Source organism: Lepeophtheirus salmonis, chromosome 2 (genome assembly GCF_016086655.4).
Source record: "Lepeophtheirus salmonis chromosome 2, UVic_Lsal_1.4, whole genome shotgun sequence".
Taxonomy (NCBI): Eukaryota; Metazoa; Arthropoda; class Copepoda; order Siphonostomatoida; family Caligidae; genus Lepeophtheirus; species Lepeophtheirus salmonis.
Genome location: NC_052132.2, coordinates 17,078,673 through 17,102,719, shown reverse-complemented (window position 1 = coordinate 17,102,719; position 24,047 = coordinate 17,078,673). Strand labels below are relative to the sequence as shown.

The 24,047-nt window shown below is 34.5% G+C and overlaps 1 protein-coding gene across 1 annotated transcript; it reads right to left on the bottom strand.

The window, feature by feature from the left end:
- Positions 1-1,759: 1,759 nt before the first annotated feature.
- On the bottom strand, positions 1,760-23,884 carry LOC121132336 (low-density lipoprotein receptor-related protein megalin). Its single transcript, XM_040727723.2, is given in 22 exon segments — positions 1,760-2,767; positions 2,825-2,921; positions 3,015-3,261; positions 3,332-4,816; positions 4,899-5,648; positions 5,716-6,008; positions 6,139-8,440; positions 8,500-9,153; positions 9,218-10,888; positions 10,955-11,186; positions 11,249-13,645; positions 13,714-13,874; positions 13,948-15,943; positions 15,945-16,234; positions 16,295-16,411; positions 16,527-16,781; positions 16,851-17,087; positions 17,457-17,588; positions 18,126-18,263; positions 19,655-19,942; positions 23,221-23,451; positions 23,515-23,884. Coding segments are annotated over 22 exon segments (14,427 nt in total). The 5' UTR covers positions 23,588-23,884; the 3' UTR covers positions 1,760-2,386.
- Positions 23,885-24,047: the final 163 nt, after the last annotated feature.

Here is a 24,047-nt window from a genome sequence, read left to right as displayed (position 1 = left end):
TATTAAAGTCTACATAGTATTTTCTTCAATAATATATGATAATATTACTAGTAATGTTTGATTAAAAGAGTAATTATGATAAGTTATTATATTATTTCTATAAAGAAATGGCCAATATATATATTATATAAGCGATGAGTGCTCAACAAGAAATGGTATTCCTGTTCTTTTGGGCATGGAGCATATGTATAGAATAACTTATTACTTTGTGAATTTACGAAAATGAATAAATTATGACGTATCAAGGGAGAAGAGGGAATCAATAGCTGACAACAAAATATATAGGGTATTTTTGTGTTAGCGAGATAATGCGTTGATATATTTTGGTATGTTATTTTAAGGTTAGTTAGCTTCGATTTGATAGGTCTGTCATTTTTCTATCTAAGGTGGTTGACAAGATCCGCCGTAAAAGTTTTGAAAATTTTGGGATCTTGTTAAAAATTGTTTTAGAATTCGTTGCAATCGTATTAACTTGTACTTTCAAAGTAAATCATTAATTAATAATAGTTAAGTCTTGTTGGAGTCATTGGTACTCAAAGAATTTTGCCAATTTCAAAAAATGAATAGAAAAAACCGTGTTTTTTTTGTATATTAGAAATTGAAGCAATTAACTGATTTTCATTAATCGCACCACCAATAAAAACTAAGGAGCTTAATTTATATTGACAAAATATTATGTCCAACTATTTTTTGGCAATATTTATTTTCGATGGCAAACACACGTTCTTTACTACTCCAATGTATGGTAGTAATTGCATCTATTTCCAAGAAAACTTTAGAATCTCCCCTCTACTTCTTCTAAGGCCTGTGACGTAAATCTTGTGAATTTATTAGGTGGCTCGTTGTTTTTTTTTGGAATTCGTACCTCTAAAGAGTGAATTTTCTTTTCCTTAGCAGTTGTGTTATTATTTAATTACTGAGTAGTCAAGATCCTTTCCTAAATAGATTATATTTTATTCAAAACCTGATTGAATATTCGTGTCTGCTCATAAAAGGTGGAGAGTAACCCTGGGGATTTATTTTGGTCCTTATTGTACTTAGAGTATAATTGGGGATCGACATCGGAGTAATTCTATCAAATATCCTTGTTTATTTCCTTCTCTCCTTCCTCTCTTATCACAGCTTATTGTAGTCAAGAACTTGGATTGTAGTCGATCTAATGAAACATTATAAGCGTTATTCTTTTTCTCCTCTTAAATATTCTTCAAATTGTGAGGGTTATCATGTTGATTTTTTGTTTCTTTTTTTTAACATGCCATCATACACAGGATTTTCATAACTACAGATTGACTCGCATGATAAAAAAGGGATTCACCTGGATTGTCTCCTCAGGTTTTATATATTTTATAACTAATTGTTTATGCTTTAATATATCGAAATATGAATTGATTTCAATCACTCAATCTTCATTAATTATTGAATTAGTAAGTGTTCAGATGTCAAGCGACCACCCGGTATATAATGAGTGGGATTTATGCACCGACCTATATATACATATAGGTTGGTGGATTTATGTTTATTTTCTTTCTTTTGAGGCTGTTTTAATACAATCCCATGACAGCTAAACTGCTCTCCTAATTATTCTTCAAATTGTCCATGTTGATTTTTGGTTTCGTTTTTTTAACATTCCCAAAATCGTACCGATTACCATGATTATCATTTATCACTGCAATAACTCCGAGCAATGCGGGGAACCAAACTACCGCAACTAGGTATAATCCCTAATTAGAAAAATCATGCAGGAATCATAAATGCAAAGTTTGTCAATATTAGTTTATTTATTCATTTTTTTTCTTCAAAATATGGACGGATTTATATTTAAGTGTTTCATTTATTTTTTGTTGAAAGAGGCGTAGTCCCTGAATATGGGGCAGTAAAAGATTTAACTATGTAATACTAATAATAACTCAAAATGAATATAATTAATAGTTGTTTTGTATGTATGGACAAATGATAAAAAAATAGCTAAAATTAATACAATATACGTAGATAATAATAATTATATTGATATATGATGTTTGTATGTAACCATAAAATCCTTCTTTTCTTTTTTCTGCATACAAAAACCACATCTTCTGTACATATATAGCAACTTTTATATAACAAGAAGGAAAAAGCACCTTTTTTTTTTTTTGGTAATCTCAAATAGTTCAAAACAGAATTAATTTTAACGTACCCTTAGAAAAACAAAAGGAAATAATAGTAATAATAATTTAATCTAAGTACATCATTTTTATCACATAATGTTATCGTCATCATCTCATCATTAAATTAATTTGTCTTCTACATATTTCCTTTTTCCCCAAAGAGATGAGAAGGTTAATTAATATAAATATATGTTTGTGTGTACTCATATATAAATATATCGATAAAGTATATGATTATTTTAACATTCCGAGGCTCCTTGTTCTACTAGACGTTGAGTATCTTTACCCGTGTCACTTAAGGATGGATCAAGTTCTTTGTGTCTGACAGGGGTTTCACTATTATCCGGAGATGCTGCACTACGTAACTTCGTATCATCAACAACAATACTCGAGGATGAAATGGGTGCAAGAACGTCAGAAGGCGGCTCAATATAAGTTCCACCTGATGAGGTTTTAAGGTCTACTGTAGGAATATTGCCGGCCACTGCCACGGCTTCTGCCTGAGATTCAATAGATCCCATGGCTTCATACATGGGATTGCTAAAATCCCTTTTAGTTGATGAATTATTTGTCTTTGGAGCGTCGGCCACATTGTTGAGATTATACTCATTTGTTTCAATCTAATTAAAATACATACGTTGATACCTCTTATTTATCATTTAAAACAATGGACTTACGTTTCCATTATTTGCAAACGACGGCCCTTCAAATTCCACATTACTACCATGACGAAAGGAGACGCTATTGGCAATTCCTGAATTGAAAGTTTTTGGTCTAAGGAGAGTGAAATAAGAGAAAAAAATAAAGGATATTAAAAGGTAATTAAATATATTAAAAATAAATTAATATACATATATATATACTTACAGTCCACGATTTCGTCTCCAATAAATATAGAGGGCTATAGCTGTTATAATGACTATGACGATTAGGAATACCGGAACATAAATGGAAGCTTTTGAAGATAGGGGCGCCTTACTGACCCTTGAATGTACCAAACTATCACAATATGCACCATCAAAGGAATCTAAGCAATCACAGGATCCATTTTCTCGACAAATACCACCATTTTTACATTGACACCTTAGCGGAAGGCTTTTCGGAGCTTCAAAAGCTGTTAAGATGTGTAAATAAAACCAATAAATTAAAACTAAAATAAATACCATAAAAATATGGATAATTACCAGCATTACATGCAGTACTATCAGGTACACCAGGAAGAGGGCATTTACAAGTAGATTGTCTCCCTGGTAATAAAACACAAAGATGAGAACAGCTATACTCATTACAAGGATTTTCAAGACTGGAGTTATATCTGTATTTATGATACATTTTCAATGCTTTGGGTGCATTCAAATTCGTACTGACAGCTACAGAAACTCCTCGGCCGAATTTATCTTGACGATACACGGCATATCCAGCTACCCAATACAAGTTGTTTTCGTACACATCCAGGGCAAAAGGATTTTCAATACCTCTAATGATAATTTGTCTATTTTTACCATCGTGATCCATTACTTCAATTGTGCCCTTTTTCTCATCGGCCCAATAAATTGAATGTCGCATAGTATAGTCAATGGCAAGAGCAATAGGTCTGATAATTCTTGTATCAACAATGGTTCTTCTATGCGATCCATCCATCCAAGCTGTTTCTATTTTAGGCTTATTTCCTGCATCTGCCCAATACATTTTGCCCCGTGAAGGGTCTAATACAATAGCAGAAGGTTCTTCTAGGTTTGACGTGACGATTCTCTTTTTGTAGCGACCATCTTCTTTGGAAATTGAGATGTAGCCTTTATAGTTTCCAGAAATATCAATTTCAGTCCAATACAACATGGACGTTACCCAATCAAAGGCTATACTTGTAGGCTTGGCATCATGAACTCGATGAATTAGTTGTGCATGCCCAATTTCTACATCAAATGTTTGTAAATTATTTGAGTCGGTTTTACCCAGAGGTATAAAGGATCGTTTTATAGTGTGTTGATCAGAATCAATCCAATAAATCATCATATTTTCTGGGTCATAATCAATGCCTTTGATGGCAGTTTCATTTTTGACTGCTGTGAATAATCGACCATGTCCTCTAGTAACTTCAGCATGAATTTCTTCTCCAGTAGCAAAAAACAAAACTGAATTTCCTTCTTTAGCTCGACATTCTCCACTTTCTCGACTAACTAATTCATATCCATCAGTACATGAGCAAGCATACCCAGGATTTAAATTTGTACAGATTTGGGAACAATTATTCATTGTGGTTAGAGAACATTCGTTTATGTCTAGGCATTTTTTGGGATGATGTGGATCTGACGCAAAGCCCTTGTCACACAAACAGATGTAACCTCCACTTCGCAGGTTAGTACAGTCATGATGGCATCCACCTTTATTATTTTCATGGTCCATACATTTTCCCGTCTCATGGCAACCTCTTTCATCACTTAAGTCACCACAGTCATCGTGTAAGTCACATATTTTACTTTTTGAAATGCAATTACCGTTTGAACAAGTGAACATAAATGGGCAAAACCGGCGTGTACTTTCACAACGAGTTATATTATTTTCGTCTGAACCATCTCCACACTGATCAATACCATCACAGACATTATATCTTGGTATACATTTATTGTTAATACATTTAAATCGGTGTGCTTCGTCACATACAAAAGATTCTGAAAACGAAAAAAGTATATCATAAAAAGTTATCACATCATACGGAAAAATTAATTTATCGATATAATTTTTTCTACTTACTACATTCCTCGGGATCTTCATCTGTACCATCCCCACAGTCTTGCTTTCCGTCACATCGATCATTCTGATTCACACAAAGATGATTCTTACATTCAAATTTTTCTTCTGGGCAATAACTGTTATTAAACCTAGGACTACAGTCTAGTTCATCTGAAAAGTCTAAGCAATCCTTTTCACCATTACACTGATCACTCAATTTAATACAATGCCCACTTTTGCATTGAAACGTATCAGCAGGACATACCCAGGTGCCACAATCGGCCTCATCCGAATTGTCACCACAATCATTTTCATTATCGCATTTCCATCTACTTTGAATGCATTTACCATTTCCACATTTAAATTCACTCTCACTGCAATCTCTGTATTGACCATCACAAATTTTCTCCTTCTCATCTGACTTGTCACCGCAATCGTTCTCAAAATCGCAAAGCCAGGTCTTGGGTATACATCTTCTATTTTTGCATTTAAAGTGTGTTTTCTCATCACAAGGTACACAATTTTCATCTAACTCGTCGGAACCATCTCGACAGTCATCCTTGCCATCACAATACAAAAACTCTGGGATACATCTATAATTGGCATGACCTGGGCATTTCTTCCATCCTGCAGTGCAGTTTCTATTTCGACAGAGGAAAGCAACTTCATCTGAGTCATCTCCGCAATCATCATCAAAGTCACATTTCCACAATAAGGGAATACAACGTTTGTTATTACATTGAAACTCATCATCTTTACACTCTTGATTTTCTGTTAATTTAAAATACGAAATTTAATTATTGTTATTCAAACCAAAAGTTTTTGACTTGAGTCTTACCACACATTTCTTTATTTTCATCAGATCCATCTGGACAATCATTATCTCCATCACATTTCCAAGAGTCAATTATACATTTACCAGTACTTTTACATTTAAACTGATTATCAGGACACTCTGAGTCACATAGCTCTTCATCTTCTCCTTCTGTACAATCATTGTGTCCATCACAGAGAGTTGTAAGAAGCAAACATTGATTGTCTTTGCATTGGAACTTGTTTTCTCCACAAAATCTTTCTGGGCATGAAGGAGGTTCATCACTTCCATCTTCACAATCCGTTTTGCCATCACATCTATAATGTAAATACGATTAATTCGCTTCAATGTGTAACATTCATCAAAGTAAAAACTTTTAAGTAAGTAAGAAAATGACGCTTAAAAAAATTAATTAATATTTGTCGTTTATATGAAAAAAAGTATTACTTCTCATAGTGAGGAATACATCGATCATCCTTTCCACCGGGTCCACATTGGTGTTGATTTTTTCTACAATTAGGGGAGCAAGTCTTTTGATCTTCTCCTAAAAGGAAATTATCTGGACATGTACATGTATATTTGACTCCTTTGTTATGTTTATGAGATCCTATCAAGCAAAGATGAGAACAGCCTCCGTTATTATTTTCACATGGGTTTTCATATTTTAATTGGCGCAGAGGATGAAATATGTGAAGATCATGAGGTCTATGAGTCGTGTTTCGTATAACTTTGAAATTTTCACCAGTAAACTTGTTAGCACTTAGTACGGCCTTATGATTCCAATCAGTATAATAGATTGTGTCATCTAGTAAAGTTAGTGAGAATACGTGAGCAGCTTTTGGGCCTTTAAGAACGACATGTTTATTCATTCCGTCAAAATCAGAACAAGCTATATAATCCAAATGAGCATCCGCCCACCATATTCTATCGGAGAAATAATCGATTGTAAGAGCATTTGGCCAGGCAAGGTCGTCTCCCTTAATCGTAGCAATAATGCGAACAAATGTAGAATTGTCACCATCCATACTAATTCTTCCAATATATGCTTGTAAATGCCAGGAAGTAAAGAATAAAATTCCTCGACCTGGATGTACAGAAACTGCTCTTGGATCTTCAATACCAGTAAAAATTGTTTTGCGCATACTACCATCTAGATTAGCAACAATGAGATGCTTTGTAGGCCGATCAACCCAATAAAGTTTATCATTGATCCAGTCAATAGACATTCCCTCTAAGCCACTTGAAGGATTTTTAACAATAACCTTTTTTTCCGAACTTCCAACCGGGGATCTATATATAGAGTTCTCAGATACATCTGTGAAAAACAATAATTGTTTTTCATAATGATAATCAATAGATATAACATTCTTCAGGCTATTATGAATAATGTTGTGAGTTGAATCATCTAAAGACATATTTCGCAAGTAGTACTTATTCGCAAAAAGAAGCCATGGTTTGATTCCGTCTTTTCGCTTGCAGATATTATTTTCTTTCTGATAGTAATAAGTGTCACATTTACATACATATGAACCTATTCTATTAATACATCGCTGTGAGCAAACGCCTGGAGTCTCAATACATTCATCAATGTCTTTGCAGGCCTTTCCATCTGGCATAAGCTTATATCCATCTTTACACTCACATCTATATGATTCTTTTGTATCTACACAGTAATGACCACATTGATTGTCTTCTATCATGTCACATTCATTCTTGTTACAGTGCAAGGGTTCATCGGTATTATCTGTACAGTCTGATACTTTATCGCAAACTTTTTCATACGGAATACATTCTTTACTTCGCTGACATTTAAAATGTCCTTCAGGACAAGCTATACTTGCTTTATCGCAATGGAATTCATCAGAATTATCACCACAATCATCTTCATCATCGCAACGATAGTTCTGATTTATACATTTCGAATTTTGACAAGTGAATTCAGTTTCAGGATTACAAGTTCTGTAGTGATCTTTACATTCCTTTGGTTCATCACTTCCATCATCACAGTCATTTGCATGATCACATTTCCATTTAAGATTGATACACTTTCCTGTATCACAGCGAAATTCTGTGTCGGAGCATTCACGTTTTGGTCTAGTACAGTTGGCATGCTCCAATGATTCATCCGCACCATCAACACAATCTGCCTCACCATCACACACATACCGTTTTGGAATACAACCCGATCTATTCCAAGCTATATTCTTTTTACATTCAAATTCTTCTTCTGTGTCGCAGGTTCTCTTACTACATTCTCTCTCAGGACTTTCATCAGAGTTGTCATTGCAATCATTATCACCATCACAAACATAAATCTTAGGGATACAATTACCGTTATCACAAGTGAACAAATCGCCAAAGCAAGTTCGATCCTCTGCATTACATGCATCTTCGGGTTCATCACTTCCGTCCTCACAATCTTTTTCTCCATCACAGTACCAAGTAGCAGGAATGCATCTTTGGTCTGGACAACGGAACGTATTAGGAGGGCAAGTCCTTGCAGCACAATGAACAGGACTTTCATCAGAATTATCACCGCAATCATCATCACCGTCACAAAGCCAATAATGCTGTACACATATTGTAGTTGAATTGCAAATAAGCTGATCCACATTGCAAGATATATCTTTCTTTTTATCTTTGCATAGTTGGATGTCTTCATCAGATATTGAAGAATCTTTACAATCATTCTTTCCATTACAAACTTGATTATTCGGTATGCATCGATAATTTTCACATGTGAATTCCCCTACATATAAAATTATTATTTAAAAACTTAATAAGCTAACAAAATTTACTGTTTATTACCTTCGGCACATTTAGGGTAATCGCATTCTTCCTCGTCAGATCTATCTCCACAATCGTCCTCGTGGTCGCATCTCCATGTTTCGAAAATGCATCTTCCATTTCCACATCTAAATTCAGACGGCTTACATGTGTGGTAAGAACAATAATTTTCAGATTCATCAGAGTTGTCGCCACAATCATCATCTCCATCACAGGCCCAAAGGCGAGACACACATTTTCCATTTGCACAAGTAAATTTGTCTCCTTCACAATTATATGTTGAATTGACACACATTTTATTTTCGTTCACAGATTTTCCACCATTAAAACAGCGGCAAATTGCAGTACCATTAGGACCTGGGTGACAAGATTCAGAGCATCCTCCATTATTTATTGTGCATACGTTGACTGTGCAGTTTTGTCTTTCCGGTGCGTAGATTTGAATATCACGAGGTGAATTTTCCAATCGCTTAATTATTTCTTTCATATTTCCTCCAGTATGCTTCTCTGCTCTGTATACACCTCTTAACTGGAGATCCGTCCAATAAATGTAAGAATCATCGACAGTAATAGCGAATGGATAAATAGTAGCCGAAACAAGAACTGTTCTTCTCGTTCCATTGATAGTTACTCTTTCGATGACCTCGCGCACAGCATCAGTAAAATACAACATATCTGTGCATTTCATTAAAAGAAAAAAAATAAGTAATTAATATAAAAAGTTGATGATATCGTTTACCTTCGTTATAATCAATGGCAAGACCACTAGGCTGTGTCAAATTATTTTTGACAATTGCTTCACGTAGAGTACCAGCCATGGTAGATTTGTAAATTTTGCCACTTTCTCCAAAACGTCCCCAATCAGTAAAAAACATTAAACCTTTACAAGGATGGACCACAATAGCTCTTGGACGGTCAACTCTTGCTATATCGACAATTTGAGAACCATCAGGATTCATGACATAAATCGAATTATTTCTTGAATCCGTCCAATAAATTTTTTTATGAACCCAATCAAAAGCTATGCCTTCGGGATTTATTTTAGTTTCCAAAATAACATTTATACCCGAAGATGTGGGGTTTTTGGCATCTAACCAAGCAATTCGAGCCAATGGTGCAATTTGAGTAAAATAAAGACGGTTTTGCTGGTAATCAAAGTCTACGCCCACTACGTTTGTCATATTCTGAACAGGGATAAAAGGTTTAGCAGAATTTGCGTTTACAGAATCTCCCTTTGGAATGTTTTCACTTTGAATTTCAGTTCGAGTTGAGTAAACCAAATACGATTTAGGAGTGGAACATTTCCATTCATTGATTAGTTCTCCAGTTGCACAAGCGCACTTCCTTCCTCCACTTCCTTGACTTCCACTTTCTTCTTCCATTGGGTAAGAAAAGCATAGCTGCTCGCAGTTTCCATTTCCTAATCTTTGACAAGGGTTATCTGAGGCTGAGGGTTGATTTGTACTATCTACTATCATGATATCTCTCAATTTTTCTAATTGAGTCTTAACAATACTAGGTGCAGCAACTTGATTATGTAGTTTTGATGCTCTATAAATATTTCCCAAATTTCTATCAACCCAAAAAATGTCTGATTTTAGTAATGCTAAGCCTTTGGGACTAGGAAGGTTTCTTCTAATTACTTGACGGTTTCCTCCATTGGCTGATACTTTGAAAATAGCATCTTTCCTTGAATCGACCCAATATACATCATGAGTTGCCATGTCAATAGTCAAATCTCTAGGATCACTAATTTGAGTAGTAACAATTGGCTTACGATGAGATCCATCTAACCAGGATCGTGCAATCATTGGATATTGACCATAATCAATCCAGTAAAGGTATCGTTTTACTGGATTAACAGCTAGCATTCTAGGATTGTCTGTAGTGCTCTTATATATTACTTTACGATGTTTTCCGTCAAGCCAGCAAACTTCAATGTATGTTTCATGCGGGAACACATTTGTAAAGTACAAATTTTTTGCAATCCAATCAATAGCAATCCCTCTTATTCCAGATTTTCCTATTCCTTCTTCGATAATGTGACTTAATTGAGTTCCATCTGGTCTTATGCGATAAATACCACGAAATCCATCAATTTCGTTGTCGACCCAATATATCCATTTATTGCCCTTGGGGCTATCATTATCAATTAGATAGTCCATATGAAGGATATTATGACCTTTCCCGGTAATTGGAACCATAGCTTCCTTGTTTTGCTTGATATTGAATCCACGAGCAGATTGTAATTGAGAAATAACGATAAAAGAATCGAAAGGAACACAATCTGTTTCAGATTCGCCTTGAATATATCCTATAGAACATCCACACTTCCTCTGATTTTTAACAAAAGGTATACAAATATGTTCACAGCCTCCACGATTGCTAAGGCAAGGATGGGTGGCTGAACCTAATAATAAAATATAAACAAGCATGTCAGTACACATTTAGTCACATTTTAATGTATATGACTTACGCTGTCGTTTTTGGAAAATATTTAATGTTCTTAAATTAGCTTCATTTTCTATGAGTATTTGTTCATTGGACCCATCTGTAACGTCAACACGAACTACTTTTTCATACAGAGGATCCAAATAGTAAAGCCTTCTATCCATTACAGCAATACCAGTAGCCTTTGCAATAGGATGATTCTTTTTTGAACTCACTATCACTTGTCCATTACTTCCATCAAAATTACAAGATTCAATCTAAATATATATATAACCACATTTATAGTTATAAAAAAAATTATAATAAATTATGTACATACCTTAGGGTTATCACTACTTGAATAATACAATATTTCTTTTTGTAAATCGATTGCTAAATATTCAGGACTTCTGATGTCTTTCACAATTATCTTTGGTTCAGAGCCATCCATGTATACAGAACCAATCTTTGAAGGTATACCAGGACCTCCTACATCTAACCAAAATAATTTACCACTTCCTGGATGCACAACAATAGAAATAGGGTCTGCAACGCTCTCTTCCCTCCCGTCATTGTCAAGAATAAGCATTCTATATTTTAATTTTCCATCTACTCGAACAAGACTAATTTCGGAAGCCATTCTATTTCCAATGTAAAGATTTCTCCCAACCCAATCAAAAGCAATACAGTAAGGAGCACCAACAATTCCTGTATCGACTTGATCGAAGAAGTCTATTTTTTCTCCACCTCCCAATTTCGTTCGGTATAATGTGCCATTCGTTTGGTCTCCCATTTCTGTTTCTACCCAAAAAATCTCTTGATTCTTGATGTCATAATCTACACTTACACCATACTTTATATCAACGACAGGTGTAAAGTATCCTATGCTTTTATCCTCGGGCATTAGGGATAAATCAACAATTTGATTTTCTTTAATCACCATAAGGAAGGGATTATCCTTTTCAATACAGGATCCATCATCACCACGTCGGAAACCAGGACGGCATTTACAAGTAAATCCCAAGGGGTTTGCAATTTTAGGAGCAAGGAGACACAATTGTTCACATCTGGATTCTTCACATGGATTCCTCATTTGAGGTTGCAACACAGGATGGTGAACATGAATAGAAAGTGGTTGTGATACTAAATGTGAAACAACACTTTCATTTTGTCCTCGGAATTTTCGAGCTTGCATAACCCTGTTTAATTGACGATCAGTCCAATAGATCTGATCTTCGAATACTGTGAGAGAATGAGGGTGGAGTAAGTAATGATTGTTTGCAATAACTTGTTGTCTACCAGAACCATCATAATTACAAAAATCAATGAAGTCTAACTTAGAATCGGCAAAATAAATTCTCTTTGTTGGTATATCTAAAGCAAGTCCATTGGGCCAATATATTTTTGTCGATATTATAATGGATCTATGGGTACCGTCCATTCCAACTCTTTCTATTCTTGGATACTCACCCCAGTCAGTCCAAAACATCCACCTAGCATCTTCAGATGGATCTATGCTTAGACCACGAGGTTGACTGATATTCTGATTGACTAGTATCATTCTATGTAATTTATCTTCATGGCAAACTTCTATAATATTAAGCTTTGAATCCAACCAATATATGTTTCTAGCTACCCAATCGAATGCTAATCCTTCAACAAGACTTAATCCACTATTAATTAGAACTTCAGGTTCATTTCCACCAGCTTTTAGTCGCATAATTTGTTTTGTCTCCATATCAGACCAATAAATGACTTTATTATGCATATCAGAAGTCGTAGCAACGACATTTTTAACAGATACTGGAATACGCTCAACAGATCTTTGACTTATATCAGCCGTTAATATCGATCGTCTATTAGAAATAACCAAAGTAGCTTCCGAATGGTTTAATGCCTTACATTTATGTTTTCCCTCCAATTCATAGCCATCAACACAGCTACAAATGTAACTTTTTTTGATATTCTTACAACCTTGTGAACAAACGCCTGGTGTTGCACATTCATCCAAATCCATACACTCAGTACCATTGAGAACCTCTCCTTTAGGACAAATACAAAGAGGACCAAAAGGCGTCTCTTTGCATTCATTAGAGCATACACTTCTAGAATTGGAACATTCGTTGGCGTCACAACCTGGGCCTTCATCTGCCCCATTTGGGCAATCAAAATGATCGTCACAAATTTTATCAATGGGAACACAATGATCAGATATTCCGGGACATTTCCAAGACCCTGAAGGACAAACAAATTCTGGAGCTTTACAGGCGTGCTCTAAAGATTCATCAGACCCATCTCCATCACAATCATCTTCTCCATCACATACAAAGGACTTATATACACATTTGGAGTTCTTACATTTGAAGTAATTTTCTTGACAGTCAATTTTTCCACAAGTGGTTGGCTCATCTGAGCCATCTCCACAATCTGAAGTTCCATCACAGTGCCAACGAATTGGAATACAAATACCAGATGTTTTACATTTGAACTGTTGATCTGCACATTGATCTGGAGCTATGGAAGGACACCCAAGTTCATCACTAGCATCCTCACAATCCGGAATTCCGTCACATTTATAAGACTCGTGAATGCATTGTTTTTGATTATTGCATTTGAACTGAGAAGCCGAACATGTTATTGGAGGACAACCTTCCTCATCCGCATTATCGAAACAATCATTATCACCGTCGCAAACCCAGGATTGAGGAATACAATGGCCAGAACTTGCACATGAAAACTTAAAAAAATAAGAAATAGATTAAGACATAAATATTATACAACTAAATTTAAAGAAAAATTAATTACTTGGAAATAAGCACAAGTTTTTTCAGCACAAAAATCTCCTTCATCAGAGGAGTCCCCACAATCATTTTCCCCATCGCATTTCCATGTCATGGGAATACATCTCCCATTAGTACAGCTAAATTGATTTGACTCACATGTCACATTTTGGCATCCTCGCTCATCTATACAATTTTTTAAGTATATAAATTGAGTTAGTTATAACACAATCATGAAGAATATTCTAAGCATACGAACCTGAAAAGTCATCACAATCCTTATCGCCATCACAAAAGTAACCTTTAGGAATACATCGGCCATTTCCACATTGGAAGTCATTTTCGGAGCAGGTAGGAGCAGTGCAGTTTTGATTTTCATCGGAATTATCAAGGCAGTCATCATCACCATCACATACCCACGTTTTAGGAATACATCTTTGATTGTCACATGTGAAATCCCAGGAATGTTTACATGCTGGAACTGGTGGTTCAGTTCCAGGATCTGATTTACATGTCCGTCCATCAGAATTCAACTTTTCTCCATAAGGACAACCACACCGAGCCGAAATTCCGACATCTGTTGTATTATCAGGTATTGGAAAACATAGTTTTGAACAACCACCCTTATTTTTATGACAGGGATGTCCTTCAATAATTTTTTGTGCAGATTTTGAATAAATTTTTATGCCGTATAAGCGATTTGACTCTTCAACCTTTTCAATTATTTTCTCCTCACTCCCATCAGATCTGTTCATTTCAATTATGGCATCTAATCGCCAATCAGTTACAAACAATTTATCACCATAAACAACAAGTGAGAATGGGTGCCGAATAAGCCTTGATGAAATTGTTCTCACATCCTTGCCATTTAGATCGGCGTGCTGAATATGGTCTAATAGGGCGTCACACCAATAAAGTCTATCCTTTTCATAGTCCATACTTAGTCCATTGGGCCACCCGAGTAGAACATTTTCGAAAACGTGAACATCTGTTCCATCAGAATTAGCTCTACTGATATTAGCTGGTCTATCCCATTCAGAAAAGAATATATATCCCTTATTGGGATGAACAACGATGGCTCTTGGTCTTTTCAAATCCTTAAGCAGTGTTCTTCTGTAAGTTGTATTAACCGTGCTCAAGATATTGAGTGTACCTTTTCTACTATCAATATAATACAGATTGCGAGAAGCCCAGTCAATTGCAAGTCCTTCAACACCTTCATTCTGAGAAGCCAAAACATTTTCTCGTTCAGTTCCTTGTATCTTGACCTTATAAATAACATCTAGAATAACATCAGAGTAGTATATGTAGCCCTCGTAAAAATCAAAATCAAGACCAACAAATCTAGCACTCCTTGATACAATTGGTTGGATTGCGTCTGTAAAACTAGATACATCTGGGTTCAGAATTTTTCCCTTTATGAATTTTTGTTGAGAGTACATCAGGAACTCTGTTACTCTCTCACAGCGACGATTGTGAACTAGTCTATAACCAACATTGCATGCACATTTATAGCCAAGATCTTTCGAAAAAGATGAATCTTCATTTTCAGATCTTGCAGTGATAATGCAAAGATGAGCACATGAGCCAGCTTTGCATGGATTATCAGCTGATGGCTGTAATAGTTCATGGTAAGCAACAATACCTTTAGGGTCTTTACCATCTTTAGTAAGGGGTGTTACTGGTTTAATCGATTCTTTGCCTTTAAATTTATCAACGGAAATAATGGCCAATTTTGAGCTATCGATCCAATATATTTTTCGCTCAAAAAGTGTCATTCGTGATGGAGTCTGCACATTCGAAATTCCTCTGATGATGTTATGTCTATTATTACCTTCATAATCAACAGTTTCAATATAATCCAGCAAAATATCAGACCAGAAAACTCTCTTGGATTCTATATCTAGAGCAATTGCAGATGCTCTATAAACTGCATCTTCAACCAAAGGCTTTAAAAAGCTTCCATCCATATGTGCACGGACAACTCTTTGATTATCAGTAATAAACATGTATCCTACTGTAGGGTCCAAGGCAATATCCACAGGACTAGTTAAGTTACTAGATAGCACTATAGCATTATGGCTACTTCCAATATCAAATACATCGATTTTTTGACCAAGAGCGTCAACAACGTAAACATTATCTGTGATCCAGTCAACTGCAACTGCAACAGGCGACCATGCACCTGGTAATGCATAAATCACTCCAAAAGAATCTTTTCCTAGATGTGAAGGATTAGCATGTACATTGTAAACCTTTCTTTTTTTCTGTGTCAGTGAAGAATAATCTTTTTCTCCTCCAATTGAAATCAATATCTGAAGCATCAGACGCATTTGTAACTTTTTTAATTTCTTTCCCATTTTGATCAAATTGATATATCATGTCATCTACATGTTCTGCAAACAAAGACATTTTTGGATAAGTTGCTTTGGCAACACAATTACTATCTCTCCGCTCATAACCATCAGCACATGAACAACTATAAGTACCAAAGCTATTAGTGCACTTTTGATCACAATAGCCCCATTCTTCACACTCATTCAAGTCTAAGGATTAAAACCAAATAAATCATATAATCAATCAACGATTTGGGCATGAATACTAACCAATGCAAGTCTTTGTATCGTTAGCCAGTTGCCTTCCAGATGGGCATGAACAAATACCACCCTCGAGTGAACTCTTGCAGTCAAACTCGCAAAATAAGGAATCGCAAAGACTTTTAGCTATAATAAATAAATGAAGTAGGAAAGAGTTTTGTAACGATTGTAAATATTTGATTAAATGCATGGTCATGCCAACTTCATTTTATTTCTTGGCATTAATTATGCAACTACTTACAACATGCAGTTCGTTCATCGGCTCCGTCATCACAATCAGCATGTCCATCACATAGTTTGGATTTATCAATACATTTTGGAGATAAATCCGAATCTCCTTTAGGACAATTAAACTTATTTTCTGGACAAGCTATAGCTGTGCAATTAAATTCATCCGTTCCATCAGTACAATCTCTATATCCATCACATCTCCAGCGTGCAGGAATGCATAAGTGATTTTGACATCTAAATTGCCCCGAGTGACAAGGTGGAAAATCTATAAGAATAAAAGAAGAAAATCATGTGATAAATATTGGGCCTCCCAAGGTATGAACTATATATTTACTGCAATCCTTTTCATCAGATCCGTCTTCACATTCTTCACGGTGATTACATTTTTGATACTGAGCTATACACTTCTCTCCACTGGCACATCTAAACTCTTCCAAATCACATGAAGTACCAGGACAGTCTTCTTCATCAGATTTGTCCCGACAATTGTGATACCCATCACATTTTTTTTCGTTAGGAACACAGAAGCCATTTCCACAATGATGATCATCTTTTTGACATACTCGATATTCTATTAAAAAATGGAGCTATAATAATCATAATTATGTAACAAAATCCCAAGACAAAGAAAAAAATGTATGTAATAATTATTAGCGTCTAATAAATACGAATAATTTATTTAACTCTGTAATAAATAGCCTGAGGCAAGAATGGCAAATCTGTGCGTCGAAGAAAAAAAAAACTGGTTCATATTTTTCGAAAAGGAACATAAATGTATATTGTATGTTTAAGTATTCATTGTATATACATATCTTGAATACAACACACGGAGAATAAAATGCACAAATTATTACAAAGAAGGTCATTGAACTAAAATATATCTTGGGCCTTTTAATAAAAAATATATATATATTTATTATTTAAATTTGAAGACACTCACCACAGCCTTGTTCATCGGATTTATCATGACAGTCGGGAAATTTGTCACAGCGGAAGTAAGGTGAGATGCAAAATGTATGGTTGAACTTATAAGCAGCGCATGAAAATTGACCAGCGTCACAGGATGGAGGAGCTATGAAAGAATCAAATACATAAGTTTAATGAGAGTAGAAAAATTAATGAAAATGCAAACGTTGAAAAGTGTAATATACTATATATGTTTTCTACAAGTATAAGGAAATTGTACAAGTTGCAACCAAAAAAGGAAATGAATAACTTTAAATGATGATTTACAGTACTTGGCATAAGGATGACCATGGATGATCGTAATACTAATGCTGTAATTTTTGACAAATTACTAAAATATAAGTATTCTGTGACACATGATATAGTTCAAATGCCACCATTTATATACTTCATATATGCACAATAGCCGTGTAATTTTAATATCTCGTATAGAATTAACAATGTTGTAATTAAATAGTGCATTTTAAGACGAAGAATTTGCAACTTGTACATATCATATATTTTTGACTATTTATTATAACTAATGAAATGACAAAATTACTCTCATGTAATTTTATAAAATAAGTTTTTGCAAGAATTTGTTTGTATTACTTCCAATATATTTTCCAACGTATTATCTTTATTTAAATATAATCCAACTTACGACAATCGTATTCATCCTCGCCTCCATCACAATCTCGATGATAATCACATTTCCATCTTTCAGGAATGCAATTTCCTGACGTACCACACTCAAATTGATCATTATTGCATTTATCCTTCTTTGCGATTCCGAATTCATCTGTTCATATTTCATGAAATAAATAATAATAGGAGCAAAAATTAGCATTACGTTTCCAAATGTGAAATTGAGATGATGCCTTAGGCTAGGGGTTATGAATTGAATCTCAACAAATAAAAATATATATAGGTATATGATAATCCGAGCAACCAGTAGAAAGAATAGATATGTCAACATATTTTGATTAGTAGCAAGTACATATAATAAAGTTAGAACAGTATATTATTGATATTAATGGATGGAAACCCCAGGAGGAATCGACTAATTAAATGTACATTAATTATAATAGTAGATCAAATGGTCTTAAAATTCTAAAAATAAAAGAACTAATATTTGAATAATTTAATTGAGGCCGTTCAAAGGGAAGGAGATAGATAGAGGCTTTACACGTCGTTAACTTTATTGTATCACGCAACCTTTCATACATCAATAAGAAATTCTACAAATTTTTCCCAACTATGGAATGATTATTCAATCATTATTGAGAAGTGCTTACAGCTTAACCAATCAACGTTCTGTACATTGATTTTCCGACAAGAAGCAGAAATATCCACAGTTAGCAACAAAATACACAGTAAATAGTTGTGTTATTTAAGTAAAGCCGTGTCTAATGCATGTATATTTTATATTACATAGGTACCTAATGCATGTATATTATGTAAGTACAAAGCATATACATAAAAGAGTTAATGAGGTAAAGTTCATCTGAGAGCAGTTGAGAAAACGTAAAAAAGAAGTTAGGAGTATGATCCATCATACCAAGGTTTTTCTCACAAAACCGCGTCCTTCCCTTCATGAAAACAATTAAAACCAAAAAATAAAAAAAATCCTTGTTCCACCCTCCCCATCCTTGAAGGAGTAAAATAAAGCGTACGTGAGCTTGTACTCCCTGCCTCCTCCAGTCTCCACCACTTCTCCTTTCTCCCTTAACTAGAAGGTTACACACAGAATATAATACAGTTACTTGAATATAGTTCAGAATATATTATGTCTACCACATATTAACTACTTACTAATAATATTCAAGGGTACTATAGCCATATGCTACCTCACTATAATTGATGAACGACTTTATGTACAGACTCAACACCAGAGACAATTATGCATAATTATTATTAAATGATGATGTTATTAAGAAAGGACACAGAAACACCCAGGGTCAGTTATAGTCCTTGGTTAGAAGAGAAATAAAAACTAAGAGCGAGGTCCTGTCATGAGTCACTGAAGGAAGTTTAGCGCAAACATGCTGGAAAACGTAAAATCCCTGGCCCTATGCTAGCAATACCCCACTTCAACAACAATATAGCTGTCGTTGATGATGATTATATGCTTGATCAATGATCACACATACACAAATAAAATTATGTCCCCTTTTTCAAATATTGGTCTACCTTCTTCTGCCTCTGGTAGAAGACAATTTTTAGAGCCAGACACATAGTGACTGACATTATGCTGTACATTCATTCTCGCTGTTTTTAAATAGCAAGGCCCAGTCTTGTCTCCTTTACCCCATGTCCAGAACAAACATTCGGGATGATTAGCGCAGGACTCCTGACACGCCAATCGAGATTTTTGAGGATTTTCAGAGCCGATTCGGTAATTATTTCCGAAATAAGCTGTATTATCTTCGAAACAAGGCTTCTCTGGAAGTGTTGTCGGTGAAGATGGTGGGGAGGACACTGCGTGTTTTAAGTGGAAAAATTGAGTTAGGTATTATATTGGGTTAAATCTACGCACAAAAAGAAAAGAATGACTAATAATCCTATCATAATTTATGATGCAGACTTTGAAATTAAAGTTAGATATTATAATAAGATTAAAATATGACAGGACACGTATTGTGATTATTATAAAACCTTCATCTTACCTGAAAAAAAAAAAAAAAAAAATGAATAGTAATTATGTGTCAGAATTTGAAAGAATAGGTAATGATTCAACGTTATTTCTTAAGGAATCATTGAAATTATGTAGCCAGACTTCCCTACATGAATATTATGAGGAAACCAATGATATTTATACATACTCTATCTTTTGACTTTGTATTCGGCCCTTTTATTATAGTATTGTTTGAAATTTGATCTCCTTAGTTTATACATAATAACAAAACAGAAAAGAAACTGCATTCAAGGAATATTACAAATGTAATTTTTAATACAAAAATCGAGCGCCCCTTTCCTTTAAAAAAACTACCTGTTGAGTTACCTATTCCGAACACACGGTGGGTTTGTGAAAAAAACCCGTTTAGTTGGAAGTTACAACTTTCTTTTCTCATTTTGTTTTAGGTGTATTTATAAAAGTATATTGAGATGATGAACACGATGATGGATCAAGAAGAGACTAAATAGCAGAAAAACAATACACCATTTATAAAACCAGACTCCATGATTAAATATCCACATTCATAAGCACAAGTGAAGTTTAAAAAATGTGTACCAGATAGGGGGCTTTTTTACACAAATATTACATTCATGGTTTAATATACATATATATATAAGTTTGAGGGTCAAGAGAGACTGGCCCTTCAACAAACCCCGCCTTTATCGAATCATTTTACGTCATACGTAATGACTCATCACATAATAACTAATCAGTATATAATTCCAGGGACTATTTAACGAATGGCACGACCTGTCTGAAGATGCACGGCGCTAGTATCTCAGGAAAACTTAATAGAATTTTAAAAGATAATTATGACTGAAAACATTATGAAATGATAATAAAAATCCAACTCAAAGCAAAGTTTATATTACAATAAAATGATTCCACTGAGTAATTTGCATTTTTTGTCAGAAATTCGACTTCTTCGTAGTGTTTAAAATTCAAAATTCTGATAAGTTTTGACTGAGGGGTTCGCCATAGTGGCTATTTTTGTAGATCAAACATCCCCTATATGGACTGTTTTACGTCCGTGCAACGGTTCTACAGATGCACGGCCCTAGTTTCACCGCAAAACTCATTATCCTTTGTAGGATAATTATGAAGGAAAATATTAAGCAATGCTAAAAATCCAATCTCAGATAAAAATGATGTCACAGAGTAATTTGCATTTTTTGACAGAAATTTGACTTCCTTATAGCGTTTAAAATGTGAGATTATGTCGGGTTTTGATTGGGTAGAGGGGGCTCTTGTGGCTATTCTTGTACATTCTCCATTGTTTTATTAACAGAGCAAATGAGGAATTGTATAGTAAGTTACACATGAATACTTATTTGATTATTTTTTTAAATGAAATGGCATCAATTGAATATATATTTAATACCTAAATTATAACTCATAATCGCAGATTTGAAGCCTGTCAGCTTTTTTTTTAAAGAAAAAGAAAATACATATTACCTGTATTAGTATACACATACGTACATATGATATTTTTGGCAAGAGCATGACCAAAAATCTTAAAATGGTACAATTTCTTTTTTTTTTTTTTTATATCAAAGGCGTGAATGAAAAATCTTCCTCTAGAGTTCAAATTTAAAGGGCATCAACATAACTTCTCAAGGAATACATTTGAGTGAGTTGAACGAAAGTGAAAACTTGAGAACTCATTACCATCAAGGTTCATTTTCCTACCTTACTTAATACCACATAGAGCTACGAACTTTATATTATAAGGGTGAGAGAAATCAAGATAGACTTGATGATAAAGAAAATATCTCTTTTGAGTCCAGACGGATAGCTAGAAAATGATCTTTATATGACCTCTGATTTCGTCAGAGCATCAAATAATTTTAATAAGGACATTAATTATAATAGAAATGAATGATGGAATGGGTATGAAAAATCAAGGGCTAAGTAGTAGTTGAATCCTTGAAGGAACCCTTTTTACGTCTGTACATGGGACTCATTCTCATTGGTACGTTAATGTTACTCCACCATGGCCCTTTCTATTATTGGGGCACACGGTTAAAAAAACACATTAAAAATGAAACTCAACGCTCCTTGCAAAGAATCTACCTGAAGATAAAATTATTACAATACATGAAGAAGAAGAAAAAGAAGAAGGCATTAGTAGCGTCTTCCCCTTCTACCTTGATTTTTTTTTTTTCATTCTCTTCGTCTTTACACACACCACAAGGAATATATGCAAGTAATACTAATATTATTATTATTATTGAAAGGAGAATTTAATAATGGAAGCCGGTACGAAGTAACCGACTTTGGTACATTCTAAAATTCGAGGGCGCGTAGCGTTAGTGAATACCATCACTTATTATAAAATTCATAAATTATATACTACACACCACACATATCAATGTAACCCATGGAATTTATGTAATTCCATTTATTAATACTACATAATAATTAATAAGACATATAATCTAGTATAAATGTGCTTCCATTGAGCAATTATGACAGAAGAGAAAAGGGAAAAGTTGACAAAAAGTTCCATTTCTTCAATAATTATATAAAATTGCAACTTTGCAAATGGTTTAATGGATATACATACAACAGATTAGACGTCGTTCCATGCGTTCCAGCTCTACGTGCTATTAAATGCTATAACATTTATCATTGTAGTCTTTGTTATTTAAAGTAAATACAAATTGTCGAAGCGAAACGAGCGAAATACTACATATTAATAACCCGGTGTCCAATTGGATTTGAATACATAAATATATCTATGTATTTATTAACAAACCTGAGTTTGCCATTTTTTTAATCTCACATGTATTATAATAATATGTTTAATTATTATTATTTTTCTAAATAAAAATTGTTCATACGTGAAATAAATAAATCATCCGGGATCATTGGTATGGAAATATACCTATATTAATATTGTATATTTTGTAGCTTTTTTGAGGGATTCAAATTTCTAAGAAAAGGGCCTTACATACAAAACTATTACAACTTACAAAATACAAAATGGAAACAGAAAAACCAAATGAATTCTGGGTGTATACGATTTAGACTACAAGTCCTAATGATTCATAAAAAGAGTTAAAAGTCTGATTCTTACCTTTTTCATCTTCTCGATCATCCGGCGGAATGGGGCAATTCGGTCCACAATTTCCCCATTTCCCTTGCCCTCCTATGTGATGCCCATTTTCATTGACTTGTGTTGAGCACCAGGGCTTATGCTCCGTTAAATGTGCCTGATCCCATGTGCACTGCGTATGAATAACTCCATTAAACTGGAATGGGAAAATGCAAGGCTTCCCAACTGTAGCCCCACTCGTTGTCACACAAACTATAAGGGATGTGGGAGACTCATCTAGGGGGAACACACTACGGAAAAATTCGTCTAGCTTACCTCCTCCAGAATCCCCCCGCACTGAGGATTCTAAACACACAAATGAGAGTGCTAACACGAATATGGCCAACATACTATAACTATATATATTTTTTTCGTTGTTCTTGTCTTTTAACAAAAAATGACGATCTAATTTAGGCCCACATCAAGATGGTTGTTGAGAGTCTTGTGCCTTAGTTAGTCACTAATAATTGTATATATGTATACAATTATACATATATTCACAAAACTAATTAATTAGAGGAGGACTATTCGTTGCTGATATTGATATATGATTGTACCAATATAATTAGTATTGTGATAAAAATATCCTCTAACAAAATTCAATTCCTTTTAAGCAAAAAGGAAAAGTGGAACTGAGTCAAACTGTGGGAAATGTACCTTGATTTGATGGGCCGGTAATCATGAAAACTCAGGAGAAATCTACCTGCTGCCCGATTTCCTTCTTTTACCTGTGCGAGCGCGAGGATTCCAGGATCATATACCAACCCTACCGGCTTCTCCTCTCCCTTCATATCTTTGTACATTTATTT